This window comes from Amphiura filiformis, chromosome 1 (genome assembly GCF_039555335.1).
Source record: "Amphiura filiformis chromosome 1, Afil_fr2py, whole genome shotgun sequence".
Taxonomy (NCBI): domain Eukaryota; kingdom Metazoa; phylum Echinodermata; class Ophiuroidea; order Amphilepidida; family Amphiuridae; genus Amphiura; species Amphiura filiformis.
Window position 1 is genome coordinate 8,817,431 of NC_092628.1, and position 27,885 is coordinate 8,845,315.

Below are 27,885 nucleotides of genomic sequence, written 5' to 3' on the forward strand. Positions count from 1 at the left end.
AAAATTTGTGATATAGCTGAAATGCTTCATATAATAATATCAGCAACAGCAATCCAGACTCCAGGACCACTCCCTGGGGGCCACTACGAGTGATAGATATGCCAAAATTCAGCAATCCAGAGAGACAGAATACTACACTGGGTTTCAGAGAAGAATGGCAGTCCCTTGCTCAGATTGATGAAAGCGTCCTGTTAATGAGCGACATACGCAGAGCTTTGTGTTCACTTCAAGGCCAGGGCACCAATCTGCGCCAACCAATGATTTGACGCCACTTCCATGACTTCCATGTTTTTGCTCTGCAAGCTCTCAAAATGTAAACAAGTGCCGTTCTTCTCCGACAAAAACTGTAGCTAGTATCATATGAGTGACTGCAGCAGACACTAATTACATGTATGATTATAATATCCCGGGTTTTATGGGCAGTGGGCACTGTTACAGTTGCAAAATTCGGCACCTTACAATACTCAAGTTACATGCCTAAAGCCTTACTCAATAGATTAGAGGAAGTTTTACATAAATGACATGGGCAAGGTTAGCCTAGCCAGAAACATCCCACCGTTGCGAATTGCGTCCTTTAACATATATGGGTGTCTGTCTCGCTACGGTGGAAAATTGTTGTGTAGGCCTACATCCCCAAGTACCACCACACAAATTCAATTACTGCGGGTAAAAACCTTCCCGCAGTTCGCTGTGTCATGTTGTTGGCTCCCAATCTCCAAGCATGCTGTGCTGATAAACTTACTGGGGACCATCACGATCTTCCACAACGTGTTTCAGGGCTATTGTCCAACTTGGAGAGTCGTGTTCCGTTTAAAAAAATGTCAGCATTTAGTATGATATGACAATGTTAAGTCGATGTCTGTGCTGACGAAACTAAGTTGGACATGGACAAGTAGGTTAGCCCGAGGTACTCACACCTCGTCACTAGTCTACAATTTCCACTTACATGACTTATCTCCGCTCAAACATGATAATAAATGTATTCAGACAGTAGGAGGGCCTAGTTCACCACGTAAACTTGTATGGCTCAAAATTCGGACCGCTCGCCATTAAGTTTACTGCTTTCTGTGTTTTGAAATTTGGTGACGTTTTAACGATCCCCGATCGATTATTTTAGCTGTGTCACGTCACATGCATGACGCTGGTGGGTACCAACCAAACTTCAGAAAAAAAAAACCTCGATCGCCGATAACGATGTGATATGGGACTTACATAGGATTACACAGAGATATTTCTTGCCAAAATTTGACCATTTCTAGGCAAGTTGGCCCTACTTTGTTTGCGTTATGTGAAAAAGGACAGTCTTAAGTAAGTATAAGTGCAACGCTTTTGATGTTTTGATGTTTCGGGAGACTGGGAGGGACCAGAACCAAATGATGATGGAGCCTATTCTTGACTGTGTAATATTCCTTCACCACATTATCGTACGGTATGAGGCTTATACGATGGACAGATAGTATCAGTTTGTGAATGAGGACATCGTATAAGTTCCTTGTACTAAGGAGGGCCATGGCCCATGCCCATGAATGCACGGTAAGCTTATTAATCATAATATGCATGATAGGTGTAAAGACAGCAATTTTCACACTAGATAATAGATATAAAACATTCCACGAGTGAAATAGGCGCATTGCAATTTACGTCTAATACTTACATTAAAATAATGACAAATTAAAGTGTTTTTCTTCGGTCTTTCACACGTTTTTCGTCTGAAAGTATTCACACGAGCTTTCCCTCAAAGCTCGTCACCAAATTAACTGCGCAAACGCACATTTTACGATATCTGATTGGCTCATTTTTATGTTAATTATTTTAGTCTCCTACACACTTTAGTATTGCAAAAAGGGCGTGCAAGCTGCAAGTGTGCAACTTATTATAAGTATTCAATTGTGATTGATGAGTTATTGTTGTTGATTGACTTGATTCCATCTTATGAAATAAAGCGAATAATTTATAGCAAATTTAAAGGAATAAATAAATAAATGATAAAATAGTCTAGTCCAGAAAAAAATAAATGATTTATCATGAACATACTACATTGAGCTAACTGTTTTAAGCATAGGCTTAGGAACGGAGGGGGCTTGGGGGGGCAGTCAATAATGTTGGTGCGGGGCTGGATTACTTTTCAGCCCCCACCCCCAATAATCCTAGGTGACGTTAAAAGAAATTGTGATAAAATAGTGGGAAAATGGGTGTTTGTGACCTATATTTTGCCAAATTTGTCTGACTCCGAGGGGGGAAACCCCTCTCGGGCACCCCCAGGGTGGCCCACCAGACTTTTTTCAAGTTTCACCCCCCCCCCCCCAATATTGAAAATCTTCCTAAGCCAATGTTAAGTCATGCCTAAATAAAAAAATATATGGGAGAATACGTGGTCTAAAGAGTCTAACTAAGTAAGAGTTTAAGTTCACTTGTTTAAAAAAAAAACGTTTTTAAAAACACTATGCAAAAGCACTTTTGTATAATTTCAGTTGAGTCTGCACGATCTGAAAAAGTCCGCTAGATGACAAGGTCGCGGCCACGAAAGGCATGTACTATTTGTGCAAATAAGTATTTCAACTTATGCTTTGTTATCATTTCTTTTCTAAACTGTTAAATCATAAATGCACTAAAAATCAACATTGATTTCAACAACAGGAACTTTTCGATCAATAATTCATTTGGATTGTATAAATGCACACATAAAACAAATACTCCAGAACACAAAAGAATACTACTTTACAGTACTTTAGTTGCTAAATAAATATACCTATAGAACAGGAGCATGCAAAGATCGTTCACTGTATGTTTCATGATGCTGGTAAAAGGCCGTATCGCTCGCTTTGATTTTATGTTCTAATTTCTGGGCCATTTTCAATAGTTGTGTCCCCCCCGGCCACTACACATTACATCCTCGCAAACCACCCCTAAACACAGTCTATATGGTCAATTCCAGCGAAAGCGGGAGAAAATTCTCTCTATGTTAACTTTCCACTTTAAAATGTCATTAATAAAGGAAATCACGTTATTGATGGAGCATATCATGTCACGTCCAATGTGCTCTCTTTGTGCATATAGGCCTTTACTAGCAAGTCATACCAGGGGACAAGTTATGATAGCTTAAATGAATTGGCGTTACCCACGAATTCAAAGATAAAGCACCATATATGTCATTGAATGTCCTTCAATCAAAATGAAATTATTACCGTTTATAGAAAGACGTTTGCATGATCTCTCATCATATGTAAAACGATTGAATTCCACCAAAGTTTGTGGACTCTAGAGGCCATTAAGTCAATTTGGCTAATAATTTTGTTACCCGCGTATCAAAAATAAAATGATCGTTCTGAAAAATGTTAAGTGAATATGCCATAAATGACTATATCATGAAACGAAGTTTCGTTCTATAATTCTGAGGTCCAAGTGATTATTTTATGCAAATACGTTTTACCCATAAAATTCCATAAAATCAAATTTGACGTTACCCACGTATCAACTGTTACCCACGAATCCAGCAAATATAATTGCCATAACTTAAATTAACATTTAATGACTTTGGACACTGAATTTAGTTTGACAAGCGCTTAAAATTGTAAATCGTAAAAATACGTTCACCGCTTTAAAAAATAATCTACGGCGGTTTAAACTTTTGTTACCCACGAATCCCGAATAGATGCTAACCTTGAAAAATAAGGAGATTGTTTATTTTAAGTTTAAATTAGCGGAGTAACTACAGAATACCCCTCTCGGGGGTATAGTTGTATAAAGTTGTAACATGTTTGTATGTATTGGAATAGGGTGTTTTGTGCTTGAGTGGGGTATTCTGTTTTAATGATTTGTGTATGGTAATGTTGTGAGTGTGTTATTCTGGAGACTAAGTATAGGTCTTGGTTTTTTTGTGGGCGCAGTTGGCGCAGACGAAGTCGAAAAAACCGACAGAGTTGGCGTTTGACGTGGACGCAGTTTAAATTGGCGGGTTGATCAATGCAGCGTAGATGCATTATTTAAGTTGCAGATGAAACAAAGGAAGTATGTTTGCTGGTACTACTCGGGAGTAGGCCTATAGGCCCTAGGTGTCGGTTTTTAACAAGGCGCAGTCGGCGCAGACGTAGTTGAAAATTGACAGGTTTTTATAAATGGGGCGTGGGCGTAGTATTGCGGGGATTTGTCCCCGTTATACCGTTGAAGGAGCTCAAGATGTGGTATTTTTGTGTGTGATTGTATTTGAATTAGTTGTTGGTACATGTATAGGCCTACTAGGACAAATTCTATGTCTAGTTTTTATGTCGGCGTAGTCGGCGCAGACGTAACTGAAAATTAACAGGTTTGGGCTTTGGGCTTGGACGTGGATAAAATTGGTGATTTTATGAATGGGACATAGTGTTTGGGGGATTTGTGCCCATGATGTTGAATTAGTATAATATGTTAAATTGTGTGTGAATGTGGTGGCAGTACATGAACAGTATGTTGGACATAGGTCTTGGTTTTTAAGTTGGCGCAGTCGGCGCAGCCGTAGTTAAAAATGGCAGATTTTGCGTTTGGGCGTGGACGTAGTTAAAAGTGGTGATTTTAAAAATGGAGCGTGGACGCAGTATTGCGGGGGGATTTGTCCCCCAATGGCGTTGAAGGAGTAGGCCTACAAGATGTTGTTTTGTGTTTGATAGTGTTTGAATTTGTTGTTGGTACATGTAAATTGGACAAAGTATAGGTCCTGGTTTAATGTCGGCGCAGACGTAGTCGAAATTTAGCATGTTTGGGCTTTGGGTGTGGTCGTAATTAAATTGGGTGATTTTATAAATGGGGCATGGACGCAGTGTTGGAGGGGATTTGTCCCCGTTGAAGTTGAATTGGGATGGTATGTTGTTTTGTGTTTGATACCAGAAGTGTTTGAGTGTTTTGCTGCTACATGCAGTGTTTGGACCGTAGGTCTTGGTTTTTATGTCGGCGCAGTCGGCGCAGACGTAGTTCAAAAATAGCAGGTTTTGCGTTTAGGCGTGGACGTAGTTAAATTATGTTAACTGTATCAAATAAATACCCTTATCTGGAATGAACTTTTGTTTTGGTTTTTAATACTGGAACATTTACGAAAATATTGCAGGCTATTCTTTATTTTTTGCTTCAGGACTAATGTTGCTAAAGTTTTTACAGCCCCCCCCTCTAAGTGCACAAAAACTTTTTAACCTCCTCTTCATACACCCAAAACTTTTGAATCCCCTATATTCAGAACTCCAAAATTTTATAACCCCCCCTACATATTTTTCAGCCCCCCCCCCCTAATAATTGAAGATTCAGTATGTTTTAAAAGTGATATTAGTTCTTTAAGGATGACTTTGGCTATAGGGGTGGGCTTTGGCACGATTTTATGGCACATGATTATTTTGTTCATTGCAATTTTTTCGCGCGCATTTGTCCTGGTAATTAATGTTTTTTAGTTGAACGATGCGATGTGGAAATTTTGGCCCCTGGCTCGGGCCCTGGCTCCGGTATCCCCCTTCGCATTTTAGCATTGATAGCAAATTTTCACGGGAAAAGAGATTTTTTGGGACAGCTTGGAAAAGTTAGGTTACAGATCTGAAGGGCCAAAGCTGAATCATGTTGCCTTGCACAGGGCACCCCGAGAAAATGGTCTCTGGCAGGAGTGATGATGAGTTCACTGACCTTTTAACAAGTTCAACCATGGTTCAACAAAAGTCAATACGATTACGTAATTGTTCATGTGATGACACACACAGAGGGAAAGTCAATATTTACATTTCTTGGTCATAAACCTCACCTCCATGCAGTAGCCTTTATTATACGCATTATAGCTGATCTGGGTAATCAAAAACAAATCTACCCATCGTGGCTTAGGGTTTTAATAACATGCTTAATTTCCGGGATTGATTGAATTTAAATAATGGATACACATTTTAAGTTTAGCATCAGTTTTTGTTATTTAGTTAAGTTGGGTTTTGAGAATTAAAAAAAATATTTTGCTTAAATCATTAGAAAATATGTACCATATTGGCTGAAATTTTTAGGTTGAAAAGTCGGGTATGAGAAGTTAGGGTCACAAATTGTACCAACCCGAAATTTTTATCACTTTGTAATATTTTCATTTGGTATGTTTCTTATTAATATTTTTTGAGGAAAAAAGTGAGGATTTTTTATCACTTTGTAATTTTTTCATTTGTTATGTTTCTTATTTATAGTTTGTGAGGAAAAGTGATAGTTTTTCATCACTTTGCTCATTTTGACTTTTTTATGTCTTTTAATATTTTGTGAGGAAAAAAGTGAGAATTTTGTCATAACTTTGCAAATTTTTTATTTATTATGTTTCTTATATTTTTCTGGTGAAAAAAGTGAGGATTTTTACTACTTTTATATTTTTGATTTTTAATGTTTTCTATCATTTTGTGATGACAAAAGTGAGGATTTTTTCATCACTTTGTAATTTTTTTTCATTTGTTATGTTTCTTATTTATAGTTTGTGAGGAAAAGTGATAGTTTTTCATCACTTTGCACATTTTGAATTTTTTATGTCTTTTAATATTTTGTGAGGAAAAAAGTGAGAATTTTGTCATAACTTTGCAAATTTTTTATTTATTATGTTTCTTATATTTTTCTGGTGAAAAAAAGTGAGGATTTTTACTACTTTTATATTTTTGATTTTTAATGTTTTCTATCATTTTGTGATGACAAAAGTGAGGATTTTTTCATCACTTCGCAAATTTTTCATTTGTTACGTTTCACATTATTTTGTATGGAAAAAAGATTTTGAAATTACTTCGGATTTTTTGTAAATTTTCTGTATAATGTACAATGTTGCTTTAAGCCCATGGATTGAGAAATTTAATATTATTATTCCATGCATTGATATTGTTTGATTGCATTTTGTAATATTGTTTTCAAAGTGATGAAAAAAGTGATGAATTATTATGATGTCCAAAAATAGGTGCCAAAATTTCTCCCCAAATCGTGCCATATCTAATTATATTTCGAATGTGATAGAAATCCTCACGTATCTCATCACAAAATAATTTTAAAAATGAATGAAAAATTGGCGTCGTAATGAACAACTTTTTTCATCACAAAATAATAAGAAATATAACAAATGAAAACATTCCAAAGTGATAAAAAAATCCTCACTTTTTCCTAACAAAATAATAAGAAACGTTAAACATAACAAATGAGAAGTTGGCGAAATGATTAGACGAGTGGATTCTATAGCCATTTTGGCTGCTGAAACCGAATCCGGAAAGCTTTTTTGCCGGGTTTTTTGCATAAAATGTATCTACATTGGTTCAGTGGACTTTTTCAAAATGGCCGGCAGTATATTGTGGTAGGGTTAGGGTTAGGGTTAACCGGCCAATATTAAAAGTACATGACCTAAAATTACAGCTATAGGTTAGATGTTCAGAAATTTGGTACTTTGGTAAAATAGTGAGTGAGGGCAAGGCATAGCTAGCCAACTCCGTGTTAATTGAATGGAGATTTGACCGAAAATTTTGGTAAACGGACCGCTCACTTCTGAAGAATGCCACACGAAAACGGTACAAGCTACATTTAAAGTACTCTCTGTTCGATCAACATGATGAGTTTCTTATATAGTAGGCCTATGCCGAAATGGGGTACTGAAGGTGATTGACAAAGGGTCGTACTTCGCTGATGAGTAAGTGACAGTGAACATGAAAATCAGCGCCCATAACCCAAGTTAGTAGCTAGTTAGCGGAGACCGTCGCGGGACTGATTATTGATTATTGAAGTGCCTTATTTTATAGATATACGCACGATTTAGGGCAAGAAAAAAAACCGGGACACTTTTGGAGACATTATCATCATCATCATCATCATCATCATTATCATCATCATCATCATCGTCATCATCATTATCATCATCATCATCATCATCACTTTCTACATTTTTCTAAACAACATACTGTTTTAATAAGATTTTTTCTTAAAATGCATGTAACTATAATTATTGTTTAGAGCGTGATGAAATAAAACATCACGATTTTCATCACAAAACAAATATAATGCATAAGAAATCGTTTGTTTTAGAGCGTGATGATGAAATAAAACATCACGGTTTTCATCACGAAACAAAAGTAATACATAAGAAATCAATTTTTCGTGAGTGATGAAATAAAACATCACGATTTTCATCACGAAACAAAGTAATACATAAGAAATCGTTTGTTTTAGAGCGTGATGAAATGAAAATTGAAAGTGTTATACAACTCCCGGATACATCTTAAAAAACAAATTTCCATCTCATGATTGAATAGGAAGTTTGGTCAAACAGAGTATAAGGCATGATATTGATAATAAATACATAGTCTTATGAAGCAAAAACATTTAAAATTTCAACCATTTACTAGAAACATTTTACCTTCATTTGTAAATATTTATAAAAACGAAATATTTGGAGCAAACATGAATTGAAATTTATAGCCCTGAAACATACTTACGAAACCTACCTAGAAACAAAAATTCAGCTTTGGTACTCAACTCCATCATAGTTAGATGGCTCTTGAAAATAGGGAGAAAAACCTGTTATTTCTTGTTTAAGGGTGTTGAATTCGGCAACCATGGCAACAAAATATGCAAAATTTTACTTAGTATGTGTGCATATTTTTGGGTCGTACATTACAGACCACTCTAGATGTGTTTATTAGCCTCTAAAACACACCCAGAACAAATTTCATATGACACTTGTGAAAAAACTTGGTCAAATTTTGCTGATTTTGTTGTCATGGTTGCTGAATTCAACACCCTTAGACAAGAAATAGTAGGTTTTCCACCCTATTTTCAAGCTGCCATCTAACTATGATGGAGTTGAGTACCAAAGCTGATTTTTTGTTTCTAGGTAGGTCTCATAAGTATGTTTCAGGGCTGTAAATTTCAATTCATGTTTCAACTGTCAACATGGTCAACCATTGGTCTGAAAGAGGGGGGGGTCTCCAGCAAATTTTCACCCGAACCCAACTTCGTATACCGCCCATTCCTCCATTAATGGTTTGATTTGCTCAAACTTGCTTGTGGGCTTAGATATGTACCTATAGACAATGTATCTATGACATTTGAGTCATATGACCACATATTTTTGACACCAGGGGACCCCCAAAGTGACAAAATCACACTTGCGGTTGAATAAATGACCAACTTTGGGTGCTCATAACTTAAAAAGGAAAGCAGATATCTGAAATTTAGAGCCAGATTCTGAAAATATGACATAAGGTTAGCTAGAATCCAAGATTGCAGCTTTAGAACAAGAAGTTATGAGCCACCAAAGTTGGTAAAATCACCAATGACACTCGCGAGTGCCAAAAAGGGGGGGGGGTCCGGGCCAAAATTCAAAGGGCCATTTCTCAAAAACGACATGGCCTATGAAGCCAAATTTTTGTATGGGTTCATTGTGGCCACAAAAGAATATTCTGATGGAATTTCATCAAAATCTGAGAGGGTCACCTGGGAACTTTTCAGAAAATTGGTTGATTTGATATGGACTGACCCTGTTTAAAATTTCAACCATTTACTAGAAACATTTTACCTTCATTTGTAAATATTTATAAAAACGAAATATTTGGAGCAAACATCGTTTTCAAAATATTTTTTCTGTTTAGAATGATTTGTACAAAGTTTTCAAAAATGTTTTTGGAATGTTATAAGAACGTAAAACATTTTAATAACATTTCAATGTCGCATTATATAAAGGTCGTGAAAACATTTTAAAAACGTGATTGTAAATACTTGGACAAACATTTTTTTTCAAAATATTTTTCAACTCCAAAATAACATTCTGTTTAGAATGATTTGTACCAAGTTTTCAAAAATGTTTTTGGAATGTTATAAAAACGTAAAACATTTTAATAACATTTAAATGTCGCGTTATATAAAGGTCGTGAAAACATTTTAAAAACGTGATTGTAAATACTTGGACAAACATGTTTTTCAAAATATTTTTGCAACTCCAAAATAACATTCTGTTTAGAATGATTTGTACCAAGTTTTCAAAAATGTTTTAGGAATGTTACAAAAACGTTTTTACATTGTTGAGCAACGATAATGCTGTAGGATGTAAAACATATAGCCCTTAAGTTAGGCCAAATAAACAAAATTAACATGTTTCACGTCTTCTTTGTTTCCTTTGTTGAGGTTTCTTCAATTAAATTTGTATTTTGTGAAAGTCAGTTATTTTAACAAAACAAATATTCTTCCTATAGCCTTGCTAATAAACTAGAAACACTTTAGGAATGTTTTGAGATAAATAAGGGGGTCCTATATGTCAGTATAACAAATAAAAAGATTTCTCCTCTTTTGTGCAGACATAGTGTATGCTAGAATAACTATAATTATGGGTATTCACGATTCTGCTCTAAAAAATAAAATGCCCTTTCCTCCACCTTGTTTTGAATAAGTCGGATGTAAAACAGGTTGTTTATTATTGAACTTGGCCTTCACTATATAATACATTAAAACATATTAGAAACACTTTGACCAAGTTTGAGGGCAAATTTATGCAAAATAAAAGTACCCCGAACATTTATGCATGGATTTTTAGCAAAATATTGGCAAAAATTATATGTTAATGAGCTTCTCCAGTCATTTTAGCTTATTGACTTGATTGATTATTGATAAAGACAATACGATACAAAGAAAATATAAATTGATGTATTTTGAAAACCGTAGGCCTATGTCCGATTGATTCCAAAGAAAAGGCATATTGATCAGTGTACTTTGGTCTACTCAATTAATCTGTTTAGAGCACTTTTATAATGCCTGCATAACCACCTTAAACAGCTCAAGACACAAAATGTTAGGCAGTAGTCCAGTTTAAATATTATTTTCTTCATGTATTAATTTGTAAGTATTTAGTGGTGGAGGGTTTTATGTAATGTTATTCTTCTATTTTGTACAGAGCGCAGTAAACATACGAACACATTGTTCACCCAATTGTAATTAGGTAATGTAAAACAAAGCTTTAACATAGAACTTATTATGTGTTACAATCAACAATATCATTCGGAATCCGGCAATCGTACTTTCGTTTAATATAAGACATCAAGAAATTAGCAATGGAAACAGGCCTTCCTGTTGAATTGTCAAAATGACAATGGGCTGAGATTGAACGTACCAGCCCAGAGGATGATTTAAGGAAGCCCCATCATGCACTGTAAAAGTGTTATCACTAGAGTTTCAACCAGAGGATGATTTAAGGAAGCCCCATGATGCATTGTAAAAGTGTTATCACTAGAGTTTCAACTGCCACTTTACTTTTCAAATCCCATTGAACTCTGTGCAAAAGATGTTGTTTTAGAATTGCCCGTGTGTCATTATTACTTGGTCGATTTCAGATCTAAAGTGATGTATGCATGAAGGATAATTCACACCTTCTGTAGATAACATAAAATGTGAAATCGACCAACTTTTTGAAGGTGTTTTTATTGTAAATACATCTGTCCAAATTCAAATTTAACCATGCACATGTGTATGCAGTGGGCGGGCAGTGGTGTCATGTTCACTCACACAGCTGTGCTAACCGCAAGACTTGCTGGGAAGTGCTTTTAAAAATCATCCTCTGAGTTTCAACTGCCACTATATTTTTCAAATCCCATTGAACTCTGTGCAAAAGATGTTGTTTAAGAATTGTCCGTGTGTCATTATTACTTGGTCGATTTCAGATGTAAAGTGATGTATGCACGACGGATAAATCACACCTTCTGTAGATAAGATAACATAAAATGTGAAATCGGCCAACTTTTTGAAGGTGTTTTTATTGTAAATATATCTGTCCAAATTCAAATTTAACCATGCACGTGTACGTGTGTATGCAGTGGGCGGGCAGTGGTGTCATGTTCACCCCACAGCTATGCTAACCGCAAGACTTGCTGGGAAGTGCTTAAATTATCCTCTGGTACCAGCCGTGGGACGTGCAATATACAGCCTCCCCGTTTTGGGCCCGTGCTCCATAGCCAAAATTATCAAAAAAGTATCATTATCACCTTCAAAACATGCGGAATCTTCAATTACATGCTTATGAAGCTTGCATATTTTCAAAAGAATGACACATAGCCATGATTACCATTATCAACTCTATTGTACACCTTTCTGTATTTCTTAATAAGGCAAACAAATTCGTGTACATTCTAATCTTGTTATAACTGTATGACTACAATCATCTCACTTATATTTGCATCCAATTTTGTAAGTATATTTTGTTATTACTATCAATAAACCATCAAGAATTAAACAATAATTGTGTATATGGTATATCTCTGTCTTTGAGTCACATTTGTATACCATATCCAACTTGAACCTCGGGGGGGGGGGGGCACTCAATTTTGGAAGTGACGGGTATGTGCCTACCGGAGTCGCGAAGTAGGGGCATATCGGGTACAAAGCGTTATTTTTAAAACTACGGGGGTCATTGGGTACAAACAAAATAAAAAAGGGGTCATCGAGTATAAGATTTAAAGAAAGGGTCATCGGGTAGAAAATTGTGACAAAATGTAGCAAAATTTTGAAACTTTCGGCATAATTGTGAAAAAATGAAGCAAAATTGGACAGTTTCTGCATTGTTTAGTTGCATTTTGATGATGCTATTATATATGACTTTGGTCTTGTTGCGATGCATTGCACTTACTATTACATATTTTCTTATACCAACAAACAGCAAAATACATAAAAATTAATGAGACTGATTGAGACTCTTTTTATGGTTTTTACAACTCAAGTAAAAATTTGATACGATTGATTCTAAATATACTACAAAAATAAGGTCTCTCGTCCCAACGCGCAGTCGGGCTTTCTTGTTAGAACGAGGCATTCCCTCATACATTATGTTTAGTCGTGCATTGTGTTTACGCAAGTGTGTCTATGTCCTGTTAAGAAGCATGCTGTTTTCAAAGCCCCATATCGAATTCAGAACTACGTCTACGCCGACTGCGCCAACATAAAACCAAGACCTATAAGCCCTCTATCGAATTGAGAACTACGTCTGCGCCGACTGCGCCAACATAAAACCAAGACCTACACGCAAGTGTGTCTATGTCCTGTTAAGAAGCATGCTGTTTTCAAAGCCCCATATCGAATTCAGAACTACGTCTACGCTGACTGCGCCAACATAAAACCAAGACCTATAAGCCATCTATCGAATTCAGAACTACGTCTGCGCTGACTGCGCCAACATAAAACCAAGAATTGCGTGCATATCCTATTTGGACATGGACGCACTTGGTTAATGGCCCATGGTGTGGAACCTTGGACGTACTCAAATAATGAGTTTTCAACTTGAGTCTACGCCGACCAACACCGTCGGGCTGTTTTCAACCAACACGCCCTCTCTGTCTGAAATTATTTGTCCAAATACCAGAATCCAAAAAGCCATGTCGTGACTGTAGGGGATTATTTGTCCAACTACTAGATAGATGGCGCTTCGTTGAAGACACTGCGTCTACGCCGACCAACACCGTCGGGCTGTTTTCAACCAACACACCCTCTCTGTCTGAAATTATTTGTCCAAATACCAAAATCCCAAAAGCCATGTCGTGACTGTAGGGGATTATTTGTCCAACTACTAGATAGATGGCGCTTCGTTGAAGACATTTGTCCAAGAACCAAAATGTAAAAGAAATTATGATGTGACTATAGGGGATTATTTGTCAAAATACAAGAAAATATCAAATTGAGGGGCTATTCCTTTGAAGCAGCTCAGGGCTGTGCCCATGGTGTGGTGGGTATTGTGTAGTTATGCCAAATTAGCACATATTCAAGCCATGGGTATGCTATAATTTTGACAGTACTTACAGTTTATACACCTAAGAAACGCAAACCCCAAATGGTACTATAGTACTTATAGCTTTACCCACGAATTCGGCGTTACCCACGAATCCAAGGATTTACTCGTAAATTATATGTTTCTTATGCATCTTAACATTTTGAAAACATGCGAAATAGGTTCCAAAACAGTCCTGTTTAATAGCGTCCTCATGAAGGTATACTGAAGCTGCATCATGAAGTTTTGATTGATTATCCTAAATTACCATTTTTTGGGTAAATGCAATTGGTTAGAGAAACGGGAATCATTGAAACACAATGGAGGAATAACCGCATGGTGGTTTCCAACCTTCTGTAATATTTTCTATTTGGCCGCTTACCAATACATACCTTCAAATATGTGTTACCCACGAACATTTTGGTTACCCACGAATCCCTACTTAAATTATAGTTAACAATGTATTGATAGTGTTTTAGTTCATAGGAACTGTCAAACACGAGTTAATAGAATATTGCTGCATGAAAATATGGAATGATTTTACTAAAATAATAATATAAAACTGTTTGCTCTGTCTATTTGAATTTGGCAACTTCATTATTCTCAAAATTTTTATACCCAAAATGCCATAATGATCCATTCTAAATATTCCCTGTAGTCTGTATTTTGATTAAAATTCATTTTAGTGCCATTGCAGCCTGAATGATTGACATACGGAAAAGTATTTTTTATTTTTATTTAAACAAATTAATAGGAATTGCTATTTTCTAGACGCTGTTACCCACGAATCCATCCGAGATCCTCATCCTGCGACGAGATACAAAATCTAACTTTATATTTATATGAAGCATTTATTCTAATCTTTCGAAATAATACAGTAATGTTAAATGACAGCCACTTTGGAAAGAGTTCGAAGAATTGACACAATCTTAACTGTACACCTGGTTCTTTCTTAAAATTTGTAATAACCAAAATATTTCTTTGTAGATATATATAATAAAATTCTATTTTACGTTCAAAGTCTTCACCGATTTCTAGTGTATATGAGTCACACATAAAATATTGAAAGATATTAAAGAAAGTGAAATTTTATGGCGTACAACAAGTGAAAAATGCTTGAATTCGTGGGTAACATGCATATGCGCATTTAACACATTATTTGGTCTAGCAAGAAAAGTTATTTTTCAATCCGATGGCACTTCCACCTGATGATTCACTAGGCATGATCGTCTCATTTGATAAGTCTAGAATTGAAAAGGAAAACATTTTCAAAATGGCCCCCAGAGAGAATTTTGGCCCGCTTTGGCTGGAATTGACCATATATTATTTGAATCTAAGAAGATTTTCGCACTTCTAGCCCAGGGCACTCAACTTAAATTTTGGTAGGGCATGTGGCAAGGAGCGCCGAACTTTGGGAACTAAGAATTGATTTTCCGACAAAATGGGGTTTGATGAATGAAATTTCAACAGGGGGGCTAAAGTTATATCCTGTGTGGCTAAACAATTCAAATTTGAGCTAAAAGAGCTACAATTGTCAGAGTTTGAGGTTCAAAGAACTGGAGCATGATCCAAATGTGGGTCTTTAGGAACTTCCGGAGGGTCTGAAAAGGGGACCCTTTACCGCCGCACATACCTGTACCATCTTTACATGTGAGTACCCCTTTCGGGACATAACTTCATCCTATACTGATATTTTAGCGTTTCATTTTTGGTCAAAATGCTGTTCCTATTCACATACCCTCTCTTTTAGCAGCCAGTCTTCGGGTTCACCCACCTTATTCAATCGTAATCTAATATTCATATTTTATCAAGAGCTTAACAAATATTACAGAAACTCATGTTACACTGACAAAACTAACTCCTTCTGGTCAAAAACTTACTCTCAATGCATCGAGTATTTGCATAAGATACAGTTTTGCTTGACAAGGGGTCTTTATAGCAATTATATTCTGTATGAAGCAGTGCAAATCCTGATAGAGTACGGATATGCATACACACCGCCATGGACACGACGAAGAACTTTTGTAAGGAACCGGCATGCAGTGCTAGGGCTTATGTTTACACTTGATCGACCCTTTTGAGTTATTGGGGCATTGGCATGATCATGGGGGTTAGGGTTACTGAACAGAGCACTGGGAATTGCTGTATAGACTATTGTAGTAGTCATGGTAGTACTACTAGTACTAAAACATAATATTACATGGGCATACAGCTATACTCATACTAAAACAAGACTGCCCGAACTTGTAATAATAATATTTTATAAAATATGAAATAATAAGTACATTGATTTACAGCTCTAGTATCTTCTTAAGGGGTACTACACCCATTGATTTTTTGCATTTTTTGCATTTTGTGAAGAAATTACCAAAAAAATTGGACAAAGTGGTATGGAAAATGAAGGGGCAAATCTTCTCGTTTTATTGGTGGCATCGGTATCAATGTAGCTTACATGCTTTTGAAGATAGAAGCCAAAAGGAGGTACATCACTGATGATTTAAATTCACTTCATTTTGGAAAGCTTACTATCAACGGATTTCGTTAAAATTTTGGATATGTGTTGCTAACACATTAGGGAAATAATGTTGATATGTAAAATGGGAATAAGTGGTCCCTGATTTCTTTTATGACTTCATGAACTTGGTGCTCCACAACTATCAAAAAACGAACCGGTTAAAATGCTTCTATTTTCAATGTCGAGCTATATTTTGTATTTTGAACTTGCAACACTATGTCACTGAAACTTAATTAAGCCATAGGTAACAGGTTACCACAACCACACTACAGCAATGTTGAAAAAGATTGTATTTTTGTCACCTATACCACCATATTAGGTAGTTTTCCGTAAGCTTCATTTTTTGTGATTTTGGTAACTATTTTATATTTATTTGCCCAATCCAACTCAACTAGGCAATCTAAATTGTACTCACCATTTACATCCCAAGGTATTTTAGTATATCCACCTCACACATTTCCATTATATATCCAGTAACAGACAAAATATCAAAATTGATGCCTCATTATGACATGTATGATATCACAGACTATCACATGTATTCATAATTGATGCCTGAATTTGACCTGAACCAATTGACCTATAACCTGACCTTTGATGACCTTATAGCCTTTTTTAATCTCTTTTCCTAACAACATATTATAGAAGATACATACATGGTGTAGTATTTAAATTGTCTATGTGGAAGAGATTATTTAGGCCTATTTAATTTATTCAGTGTTATAATCAGTGAGTATATTTCTAGATAGTATAACAAAGGATTTAATGTATTCTATTCATGTATTCTACTTGGACATGTTCAATAGAATAAATCATGGTTTGTTATGAAACACACATCTTAGTTACCAGGATACAGTAAACAAAAAATTATATAGGGCTAAAATGATTTTCTAAAATGGTTTAAAACCACTTTTTATGTAGAGATATTTTATAAGTTCAGGACATGAGATGATGAACATATTTATATACTTTATAAATTTGCAACAAAAAAAAGAAGATGGGTACTGATGAAAATCGGGGTATTAAATCGCCTTAACATTGCTAGTATATTGATTATATACACCCACGTACTAATAACCTATGACAATCCTCACCACGCATTCACTTCATGCATGTATGCAAATTATCATGGCCTACAAAACACGATCTCAAATCATGTAACCCCTTGAAATTTTAGCAAAATCTTTTCTTATTAAGGGGGTACTACACCCCTGGCCAATTTTGTGCCTATTTTTGCGTTTTTCACAAAAATTATAGCGAATTGGTGACAAGTAAGATATGTAAATTATAGGGGCATGGACTACAACTACTGCACTGAAAATTCAGCAACTCAAGACAAGTAGTTATTGATTTATTGATCAAATATTGGTTTTCCCTCATTTTTGACTGTAACTCCACAACTGTTGTCTGTGCTGAAATAAAATTTCCAGTGCAGTAGTTGTAGTCTTTGCCCCTATCATATACATATCTTACTTGTCACCAATGTGCTATAATTTTTGAGAAAAATGCAAAAATAGGCAACAAATTGGCCAGGGGTGTAGTATCTTAATAGCTGTATTATCACATATACGCTGATCAATAATGTGATGAATTGCGGTAAACTCGTAGGCGTAAGTAAAGGCAAGCATTGTGGAAGGTAAAACCAGGGAATTAGATTTATCATTTATACATGTTCTCTGGTAAAACCTGTCTCTTTATGTTAGCGCGGATGGATTCAAATCAATTCATGTATTGCAACTTTTACATTCCGGGGTTTTGTTCACGGAATGAACTATAATTCCATTTGGAACCAATATCTCATAGGCCTATGCACAGTTTATCCCTTACATACACTGAATAGCTATTGTAGCAACCAACCATGTGGTTAAGAGGCTAGGAAATAATTGCTTATTTCATCCCTCGTTTGCAGTGGTTTGTATGCCTTTTATACCTAATCCTGCCTCACATGATAAGGACTATTTAACCCACTCTAATCTTGTAATGAGACAGTAGCAGCCAGGATGTTTAGCCCTTTTTCTAAGCATATTTGCAATTGGCTTTAAAAGCCATTATAAATACACACATCTATAAGATTAAGGTTGACGACTGCGGAAGTTCTGACCCTAAAGTAATCTCACACATCGAGTATTTTGCTAACATTGGTCCAAATCTTGCTAAAAAGATTACTGATTCTACATGATTAAGAAGATGTCAATGAAACTTCATATTAGCAGATTCAGGTTTAAACACGTTCTATTAAAGTATTAATGTTGTATAATGCGATTCTGGCACCACATTTTGATTACTGCGATGTTAATATCTGGGGAATGTGCAATATATCTTTACATCAAGAAGTGCAAAAGCAGCAAGACAGGGCTGCTAAGATCATTACAGGAAGTAAGAGGTTTGATTCAAGCACATTTCCATCTTGCCACACCAATGTTCAAAATCATGAAGGATCAAGCGCCTAATAATTACATTGTCAATAGGTTTAACATCAAAGATTCTGGTTATAGCTTACGGGGACCCAAGAAACTGACTATCCCCAAACCCAAAACGGATTTTAAACAGATGTCCATATCGTATTGGGTGCCACTGTGTAGAACTCCCTGCCGGAGGAATTAAAAATAAGGTGCAATGTATCTCAATTCAAGATGAAATATAATGATATGCAATTGATTTTTTCCCAATACATTTCCCTACTTTCATCCTTCGAATATTTTTGCATGCACAGTGCTTTTCATAGTGAACTTTAGTGAGATTCAGTTCGGTTAGGGTTTTAAAAAAAAACGCTCTAAAAAGGCTCAAAAATGCTAATTGGGATCCCAAATATTGGCATGTGCAAAGGGTTGATATTTTTTGGCAAGCCGATATGGGGCAAGCAATATTTGGCAGGCCGAGAGGAGGCAAGCAATTTTTGGCATGCCATTTGAAAATTGTACCTCCCCCCTCCAGTCATGAATATTGCACGGTCCCTGAACTTTACCAAAACGGCTAAACAGGGCACTGAAAGACCCTTTATTCTGATATTTCTGGGCTTTTCTTCAGACCGGCGATTTTCAACCAAAAAGCCAAGAAAGACCCTTGATTTTGACCGTTCGCAGCTCCAAAAGGCCCTTTTTATACCGATACGCCGTCAGTTCCCAAAGATCCACCACCTCGATGAAAAATACAAAAGCCTTTCTACAATTGTTATATCACGAATTTTCTTGACGTTCTACAATGTAAGCCCTTGACCTTGGCCTTGAACTCAAGAAATGTGGTTCCTCAAAGAACTACATACGCTTTCAATTTACATTGTACAAGTGTATATAAAACGTTTTCATGCGGAAAACCATGTTCTGTCAGGTTCTTGACTTTTTTTTGATGGAACGGTCACATACGGGACAAAGACAAAGTACACTAAGTATCTGAATGGTGTAAGATTAGGAGTCACCTTTGGTCCCCGAAACTTCGATTTAAATTCAATTAACATCTATGTGCAATTCATTCGTTTACCCTTCTAGTTTGCACTGTGCTGTGCATGATTATATTTATTTGACATAATACATCATGATAGCTACTGCTGAATAACATTAATACGGTTATACTATAACATTAAACATTGACATAGGGTTCGAATTATATAGACGTGAAGTATGTATAAGCCTGAACCGCCTGGTGTTTGTATTGTATGTAGTTCTCAAGTTGACTTAAGTTAGTCCAAAAGCTCCAAAAAAAAAATGCTTTCATATATTTCAATTCTTACTTAATTGATAAAAGCCTGGTAGTATCGTACAAAAAAACGGGCCTGAAATCAGCATGATCAACATTTTGACCTGTCGATTACCATTTTCTGTCGGGATAAGTAACTAAAATAAACTCAAAGAGATAAATGGCGTCAAATGAACAAAGATGATTATGTAAAATGTAATCAGCCTTGTGATCCCTTTCAATTAATTCATTCATTTACACACCAGGACGGATGCAGTATAATTTCATACATTACCATGTTACCGTAGTCTCGGTCCCAGCCTACTAATTTTAATTGTTTTCACACAATTCTGGAAGAAAGTGATTTTAAAACATTTTTTTACCGATATTATTGTAGAAAAAAGGAAAGGGGGGGGCGAGAAAAAACGGGAGAAACTGACCACCCCCTCGAGGCCTCGAGGCCTCATCTTGACCTTTCTGCTTATAACTCAAGAACTGTATGTCGCAGATAGGTCAAACTATACTTTTTCTGAATCGTTATGGCCAGAAGGATACTTTGCCGTGGTGTTTGATAAAATCTAAGCAATTTGTAAATTTTAACCCTGTTATATGAAATTTGACACCTGTTGACCCCTAGGGACACTTTTTGATTTTTTTAACATTGCTTTATCATTTTCTATGCATGTTTTTTTATTTAGAAACGTTGATAATATGTATATTTCCGAGAGTACGTGCTAGGCTCTCCTTCCATCTAAATTACACGTGTTTGTGATAACACGATAAGGCTCGACTTTCAAACACGGACCTAACACAATTTTGTGTTTTCTATTCTCTTTTCACCCATTTCTGTTATCATAGTTATTGTTTCTTAATTTTCTCTCTTTTACCATGTTTACTTTTCGAGCAAAGTGTGAACAAAAGGGAAGGATGCGTGCTCTTGATCAGTGGTGGTGGAAGCATCCAGTTTTACTGGGACACTTGAATTTTGGTATTTTGCTATGGCCAATAGGCGAGACGAAATTTTGCAATTGTTACATGTACTATATTTTGTCCAAATATTATCTTTTTTTTCATATGAACGATGGCTCAATCATAAAATGAGAATAGAGGTTAACCTTCCATAATCAATCTGAGACTAGTACATGTACAAACTTGTAAACCCACTTTTAAAGGCCCATTCAGTGATTTGCTCATCCGGACGATCGTAAAAAATTATCAAAATTCAGATTTTGGTATCTTTGTCATTGTCATAGATGTGCTTACATAGCCTGCTAGTGCTATAGTAGCTCAGCCGAAAGCCATATGAAAGCCAAATAAGACATCTTACATATCTGAAATTTATATACTGATTGTATGTAAATTAGCTACCTGTATTTCAATGGGGCTTCAACTTTGTCAATACTGATGTTTTTCTGCACAAATTGCTCAGAAAAACTTAATGGCAATTTTAACGAATTATCCTTCACTTTCAAGGGATTTATACACAATTCCAATTTTGTAGTATACTATCGCTGGGATCACTGAATGAGACTTTTAAGAAGTCAAACCCCATATTTAGTATATTTTCGTAAAATACCTGTCACTAAATTGACAGACTTGGCACAAGTCTAAGCATTCAAAATCACACGTTTAAGCTCGAATAATATGCTTGATTTCACCTTTTTGTCTTTATTTTAATAATTGATATCGAAGGATAATATGAAGAATCTTTTACCATACCTTTGAATGCGTGGACGCAAATTGTAGCTATACAAAACTCACCCGAAAATCATATTTTGTACCCTTTTTATTTTGACATTGTGAGAAGTGGGTTTACTAGCTGGTTTTCTGAACAAATTACAATGTTTGTTGACAAATTATTTATATTTAAACCAAAAAATATAAGTGTTGTTTAAAAGAGCATACAACCATGTATAATTTTTATTAAGTACGGGGCACTTTAAATCAGCAAAAAGAGCTGCTGTACTGTATGCATAGGCCTGGTCATACTCATAGTTATATTAAAAACATTGTGACATACCCGTATGTGTAAAACCATGGACATAATGATAAATAAATGCTTATTTAAAAAAGTACATCCACGCTAACTAAGTAAAGCTAACTCGTCTTCATTTTCTTGTATTTTGGATAGTGCATATGATGATCAATAACCTTGACAGTGCAGTCATAAAATCAAAATCTTTTGTTCAGCATATTTCCACTTGATAAGTCATACAAATAAATATTAACGGTTCGTAAACGATTGATATTGTGCTCTTGGTAAAGGCATTCAGTGGAACAATGTGACAACAAACTCCCTTAAACTATTCATACGTATATTATTTGTGTAGCGGTAAAAAAAACCTTGGGAAAAAATGACGCTAAAAACTATACAGTGAATGAACGAACTTTCATTTGGGTCCTAAACTTATTTCCAACAAAATTATCAAAACTGTGTATATGTTAATTAAGTTTGGAAGGCCTACATGGTTAAACAGGGCACCTTCATAAATGCGCAAGTTAATGAAATCTGCGGTGCGGCATAATTATTGCTATCTTCAGAAGATAGCATTCAACTGTTTGTACAATGTACATTAGAATTGCACTGTGAGCTTATGCACACCTTCCGCCGACAGCACTTTTGACAGATCACAGGGACCATTATCCGGGATATTGTAACAACAAATGTCGTGAGTCAAGTCAAAAGTCAACACTCTACATGTATAATCATTGATAATAGACGATACCTGGAAAATTGACACCTCTACTTCCCATGATTTATAATAGGACGGAAGCGCATTGGTAGTAGTAGTAGTAGAGATTTACTATATTTCCATGAAAAGACAATATTTATAGAGGGTGATTTCCGTTCCTTTTAAAGTTTTATGCCTAAACGAGAATAAAGAGATAGGTGCGAATCTCCTCTCCCAAAGATGATTACCAAGGTCAATGCCCGAGATGATTGGCCTATTTCACCATTTTTATACAGCGCATCTTTTATAAACATATTGACATACATAGACATAGAAAAGTTGATTTCAAAATAAAAACTTGAAAACTTGACTTTATGTTAAATCAAAAATGCTAAATCATTAAAAAGCCAGATTTTCGCCTTTTTTTTTGTGGTGAAGTTGATCAAAATTCAAAAATATATTTTATTGCCATTGTTTAATACACTTTACCAACCATTTAGCAGTTATGAGGCCCAAAAGTTTCACAATTCCAGAGTTTAGACCACCTTAAGGGATCGGATATTAACGCTTGTACAGTATTTTTTGTGGCACATGAGTGTACATCAGATATATCGAACTGCATTCTGAATACGAGCAATGTCTTTCTGATATCAGGTGATTTTGATTTTTTTGAAATTGGCGATATAAAACGCATTTTATGTCATATTATTACAAATATATTGAAATATATATAATTTTTCATATTTTACAGTCCTCGAAGTCAAATTTATAGATCTATAACTGATATTTAATGTACTTAAAGTGTATGTAGCTGGGAGGGAAAGCCGAAGATCATTTGAAAATTGACCTTTCGTATTGAGGATACACATTTTTTCCCAAAAAGACCTAATTTTTGTAGGTCTTTTGGAAATGTTTGCAAGTAACATACTTGCAATTCGATATGTCTGATGTGCTCTCATGCCCCACAAAAATACTGTACAAAGGTGGGTGACCGGCCCCTTAATTAAAAGTACAATTTAATCAATATTGATCTATTTTTTTAACCATTGGTTTCTATAAAAAAAAATAATGACAGGATATTGAAAGTCGCGTAGAAAATCGTTTAAAAGGCATATGAAGCGCAGCGGGGACGGGGGATACTTCCACGAAAATACCCCCATTTTATTGCTTCCTCCGCCATTGGTCGGCCTTAATATGGTCGCCTAAATTGGGCTATTATAGAAGGCCGTTCTGATAGGATCGCGGGTTTGACAACCTAATGCCACCCTGACAATTATGTGTAATACATGTTGGGATCAATATGACTTAGAATAATTATTGATTTCTTTTATAAACATGTTAAAAGGAAACACTTATTCAGAGTCCAATTACAGGCCTATTATATTATAACAACGGAACATGAATCTCAATGAAGTGAATAGGCCTATAGAATAAATGCGTGGATAAGCAAGTTGAAGTGCATGTGTCATAACTGTTATTATTATGAAAGTACTTTGTGAACAAAACTTTTAAATATATATTATTTGCAACACAATAGTGGGTGCCATCATGCTATGGCAAGTTTGACCATCTTCTCTGGTTTGACCAACTTGAAAAGGGAGACAAACAATCGTTTAAACTTTAGGCCTACTTGTATTATACTTTGAAGGGTTTTCTACCCCACCCATGATTCAACCACCGACATCAGACATCATAATCAGCCCACTTTGAAAATATCGATATCAAATTTTAAAAAATTGCTCTTTTAAAAACATCCACTAAAAAGTACAAAAAATACTGTGTTGCTAACAGTAACAAGTTCAAGTACTAATAAGTCTAAACAAATTCCAAAAAAATTTTTTTCGGACAACCAACCGTCCTACTGGTGTTTCAGATAATGTAAATTTGCTTACGCGCAATTTACTTCATCAAATGCATCATTTACCTCGCCATAGACTTTTCGCTATTTTATTTATCATAATATTATTTTTGACAAAAGATTAACCACAACACTATGCAGGGTGCCGGACATAGATAAATTCCATACTTTATTGCAATTCAACAATTAAAACTCCTGCTAAAAATATGGTTCGTGCAATTCTTGAAAAAGAACGGCTTGACAAATGAACGGGTCTTGAATGCGTGGACGAAGAATGTCTTGAAGAAGAAATTCTTGAAGGAGCAAAGGTTTCGAAGAAGCAGAAGACAAAATTCTTGAAGGTCTTGATGAAGATGGAAGACAAGGGAATACGACGACGAAGACAAGGGAAGCAAAAAAAACAACAACAAAAAACCAGGACCAACACATTCATTTCATGTTGATTATGTCACTCGATACACTATTGAACTGTATTTTAAGCTGAACAGCGAGACGGAACTCTTGACTTAAGTTTTAAACCAAATATTATTTTGTGCAAGTGCCCCAATGTGCAAAATGTTATAATACTTGAGGACCGCATTGGACTGAACATTATAAAATAAATCCCTTTAAAGAGCAAGTAGGGCTGTAAATAAAGAGTTATTTTTAAACTTCAAGTTATACAATGTATAATTCACGAGGTCAAGCAGTAGGTATAAATGTATATATAATTCAACTATGATAAATGTATAAAATTATGATGTGTTATAAAAAGTACGGTAGCTGTAAAAGACAGAAGACTACCCAATAGCTACACAAAAACTAAAAGTACGTAGATGTTGGTGTTTGGAACAAAAACAAAACCATTCAGTGAGTTGCTCATCCGGACTATCGTAAAATTCACCAAAATTCAGATTTTGGTACCTTTGTCATTGTCATAAATGTGCTAACATAGCCTGCTAGTACTAGTTTAGCTGAATGCCGTGTATGAAACTTGAAAGACAAAATAAGACATTTTATATATGAATCTGTAATTTATATACTGACAGTATATAAATTAGCTATATGTATTTCAATGGGGCTTCATTTTTCAGTTCAAAATACAATTTTAACGACTTATACAAAATGTTTGTATAATTTCGCTGGGATCACTGAATGGGACTTTAACATGAATACTTAACCGTAAATCTACACAGCAACGATTCAATATAGGCAAGGGGCAGGTTGAAATCATAAAAGTGAATCCATCTTTTTTCCACGAACATTACATAATTGGCGATTGATTATTCGGGATGACTGTTCAGTGCCCTTTTTCTTTTCATTTAATAATAGGATTATTTTTTTAAAAGGATTTTCGACTGATAAGTCTAGACACCGTGACCCAGCACTGGTTCCCAAATCCCGATGTCCATGCAGGATCGTCGAGGAGAAAAGACAAAGAAAGACAAGAAAAAATATATAATTAAATAAACACCTGCCCACTACTATTCACCGAAATGAATTTACATTGTAGTAGTAGGCCCATTGGCGAATGGCCAACATAGCCAAGAACTTCAATATCATACACAAGTTTTGTGTTTTATTGCTGAAAATGTGTTGCTTTTATTACGAGTATTATTCCTTGAAATTGTTAGGCTAATTGGTCAAATGTTTCTTTACTCCTTCTTAGCTTTGCTTTTCGTTTTACATTTTCCCGGTATATTTTAAACCAGAGTAGAGGCCGGAACATCTCCTGTTGCAACTAAGTTTAGTTTACTTTGCAGTTTCGCGATGCATGACATGCGCTGTTCCCTTTTTAAAGTGGGTACATTTAATTAATAGTGCGGAATAAGTGAAATAAACAAATAATACTCGCCATTCACTAATGCAATTAATGCTATACTACCAACCACAGATATGTCAAACTCCGTACTTTATTAAAATAATTGAAATTAAATTACTGCAGTATATGTCTACCTCCTCATTAAGCCCACGTGTTAACCATGGGTTTCCGCTGGTGGTTTAATACAGGAAAATACAAGTAATATAACATTATCTTATAATTATAATTGTATAATAATAATAATTATTATAATTGTATAATAATAATAGGCCTAATAATAATAATAATAATAATAATAATAATAATAATGATAAAAATCTTTAATAACACTAACTAACAGTAATACGAAAGCACATAGGCCCTACATAACATAGTCATACTGAGCATGACTAAATTATAGTCATGCAATATCAATATTTTGTGCGTTTCATAGCAACAGAAGACGCACAACTGGTTTTTCAATAATTGTTTAAAAATTCAAATACTGTCCGGCCTTGAACTTGAAGCACTTTGATATACTTCAACAACTCAACAAGAAAGCTATATCCACAAAACAATGCAACATTGCGTAGTTTGTCGTTTATGCCACTTTCAGTTTATGCTTAACTCACTACTAACAATCAAATACATCCCAAAATATGATCAAATGATCTTAAAACGATGAAATATTAAATATACAACACCAAATCCACGTGGCCAAAAATCTTCCACCAATATATTTTGCTGATAATGAAGTGCTGTGCCTTTCTATACCGAGTTATTATAAGCAAATGTCTGGTCTCATCAGGACCCAACAGTCCCAACTACCAAACGTCAACGAGCAAACAAACACATAAACACCTCAACAAACAAACAAACAAACATGATTAAAGATCTCAACTTACTTTGGCATCGTGCAGTTGGAAGGATGCAAGAGAAAGCTACCGCAGCAACAATTATTCCAAGAAATACTGACGGTCTTCCTCGTAACTCCATAACTCTTCCAAATATATAAATCAAACCCTATGTGCTGCCCAGGCAAAGATCATTTCTGATGGCATCAAATATTATATTCCGCAATATTCCATCCAAGGATCTAGAAATTGGGACGTCAAAAGATCTCAGCGCGGGAACTGTGAAAATACACACTGGTTAGTCTAACGCTGTAGACTGTATGTGATTTACTGTGTATGACGAAGATTCACCAGTAACTGCCAAATGCCGTGGGCAAACCCATTCATTCGCAAAATCATACACTCACGAAGTTACACTCATGTTACGGGCCAATAATTTGTACCTCTATTCATAACTTTACAATCAATATTTCTTTATTCTTTTTCCCGATTCTTTTTCAAATCACTTTAGTAAACAATAGTGCTATATGCCGCACACCTACTGCTTTAACTGGGATCTGTGGAAGGGAAAGGGTCGTAAATGAATTTTAAATGCCTCTTTCTTGTAAAGGAACATAATATTCAACGGGGTTGGCACAAACAAAATGTAATTTCTTTTGCTTTATATTTATACTGCAACATTAATGGGAACATTAAGAATTGAGCTTTTTTCACTGAGTGTTAAAATTGTAAAGAGATATATTTTCGGGAGAATTGAAACAGATTGCTATAAAACAGATATATAAAAGAGTTTCAA

The 27,885-nt window shown here is 35.4% G+C and overlaps 1 protein-coding gene across 1 annotated transcript in view; it reads right to left on the minus strand.

Moving 5' to 3' along the window:
- The window catches only part of LOC140155282 (uncharacterized), a 142,774-nt gene extending 115,357 nt beyond the window's left edge, over window positions 1–27,417 (minus strand). The window contains exon 1 of the mRNA XM_072178053.1: window positions 27,141–27,417. Within this exon, the coding sequence (XP_072034154.1) occupies window positions 27,141–27,231 (91 nt within the window). The 5' untranslated portion in view covers window positions 27,232–27,417. The remainder of the gene's footprint in view (window positions 1–27,140) is intronic.
- Between the last annotated feature and the right edge of the window lie 468 nt (window positions 27,418–27,885).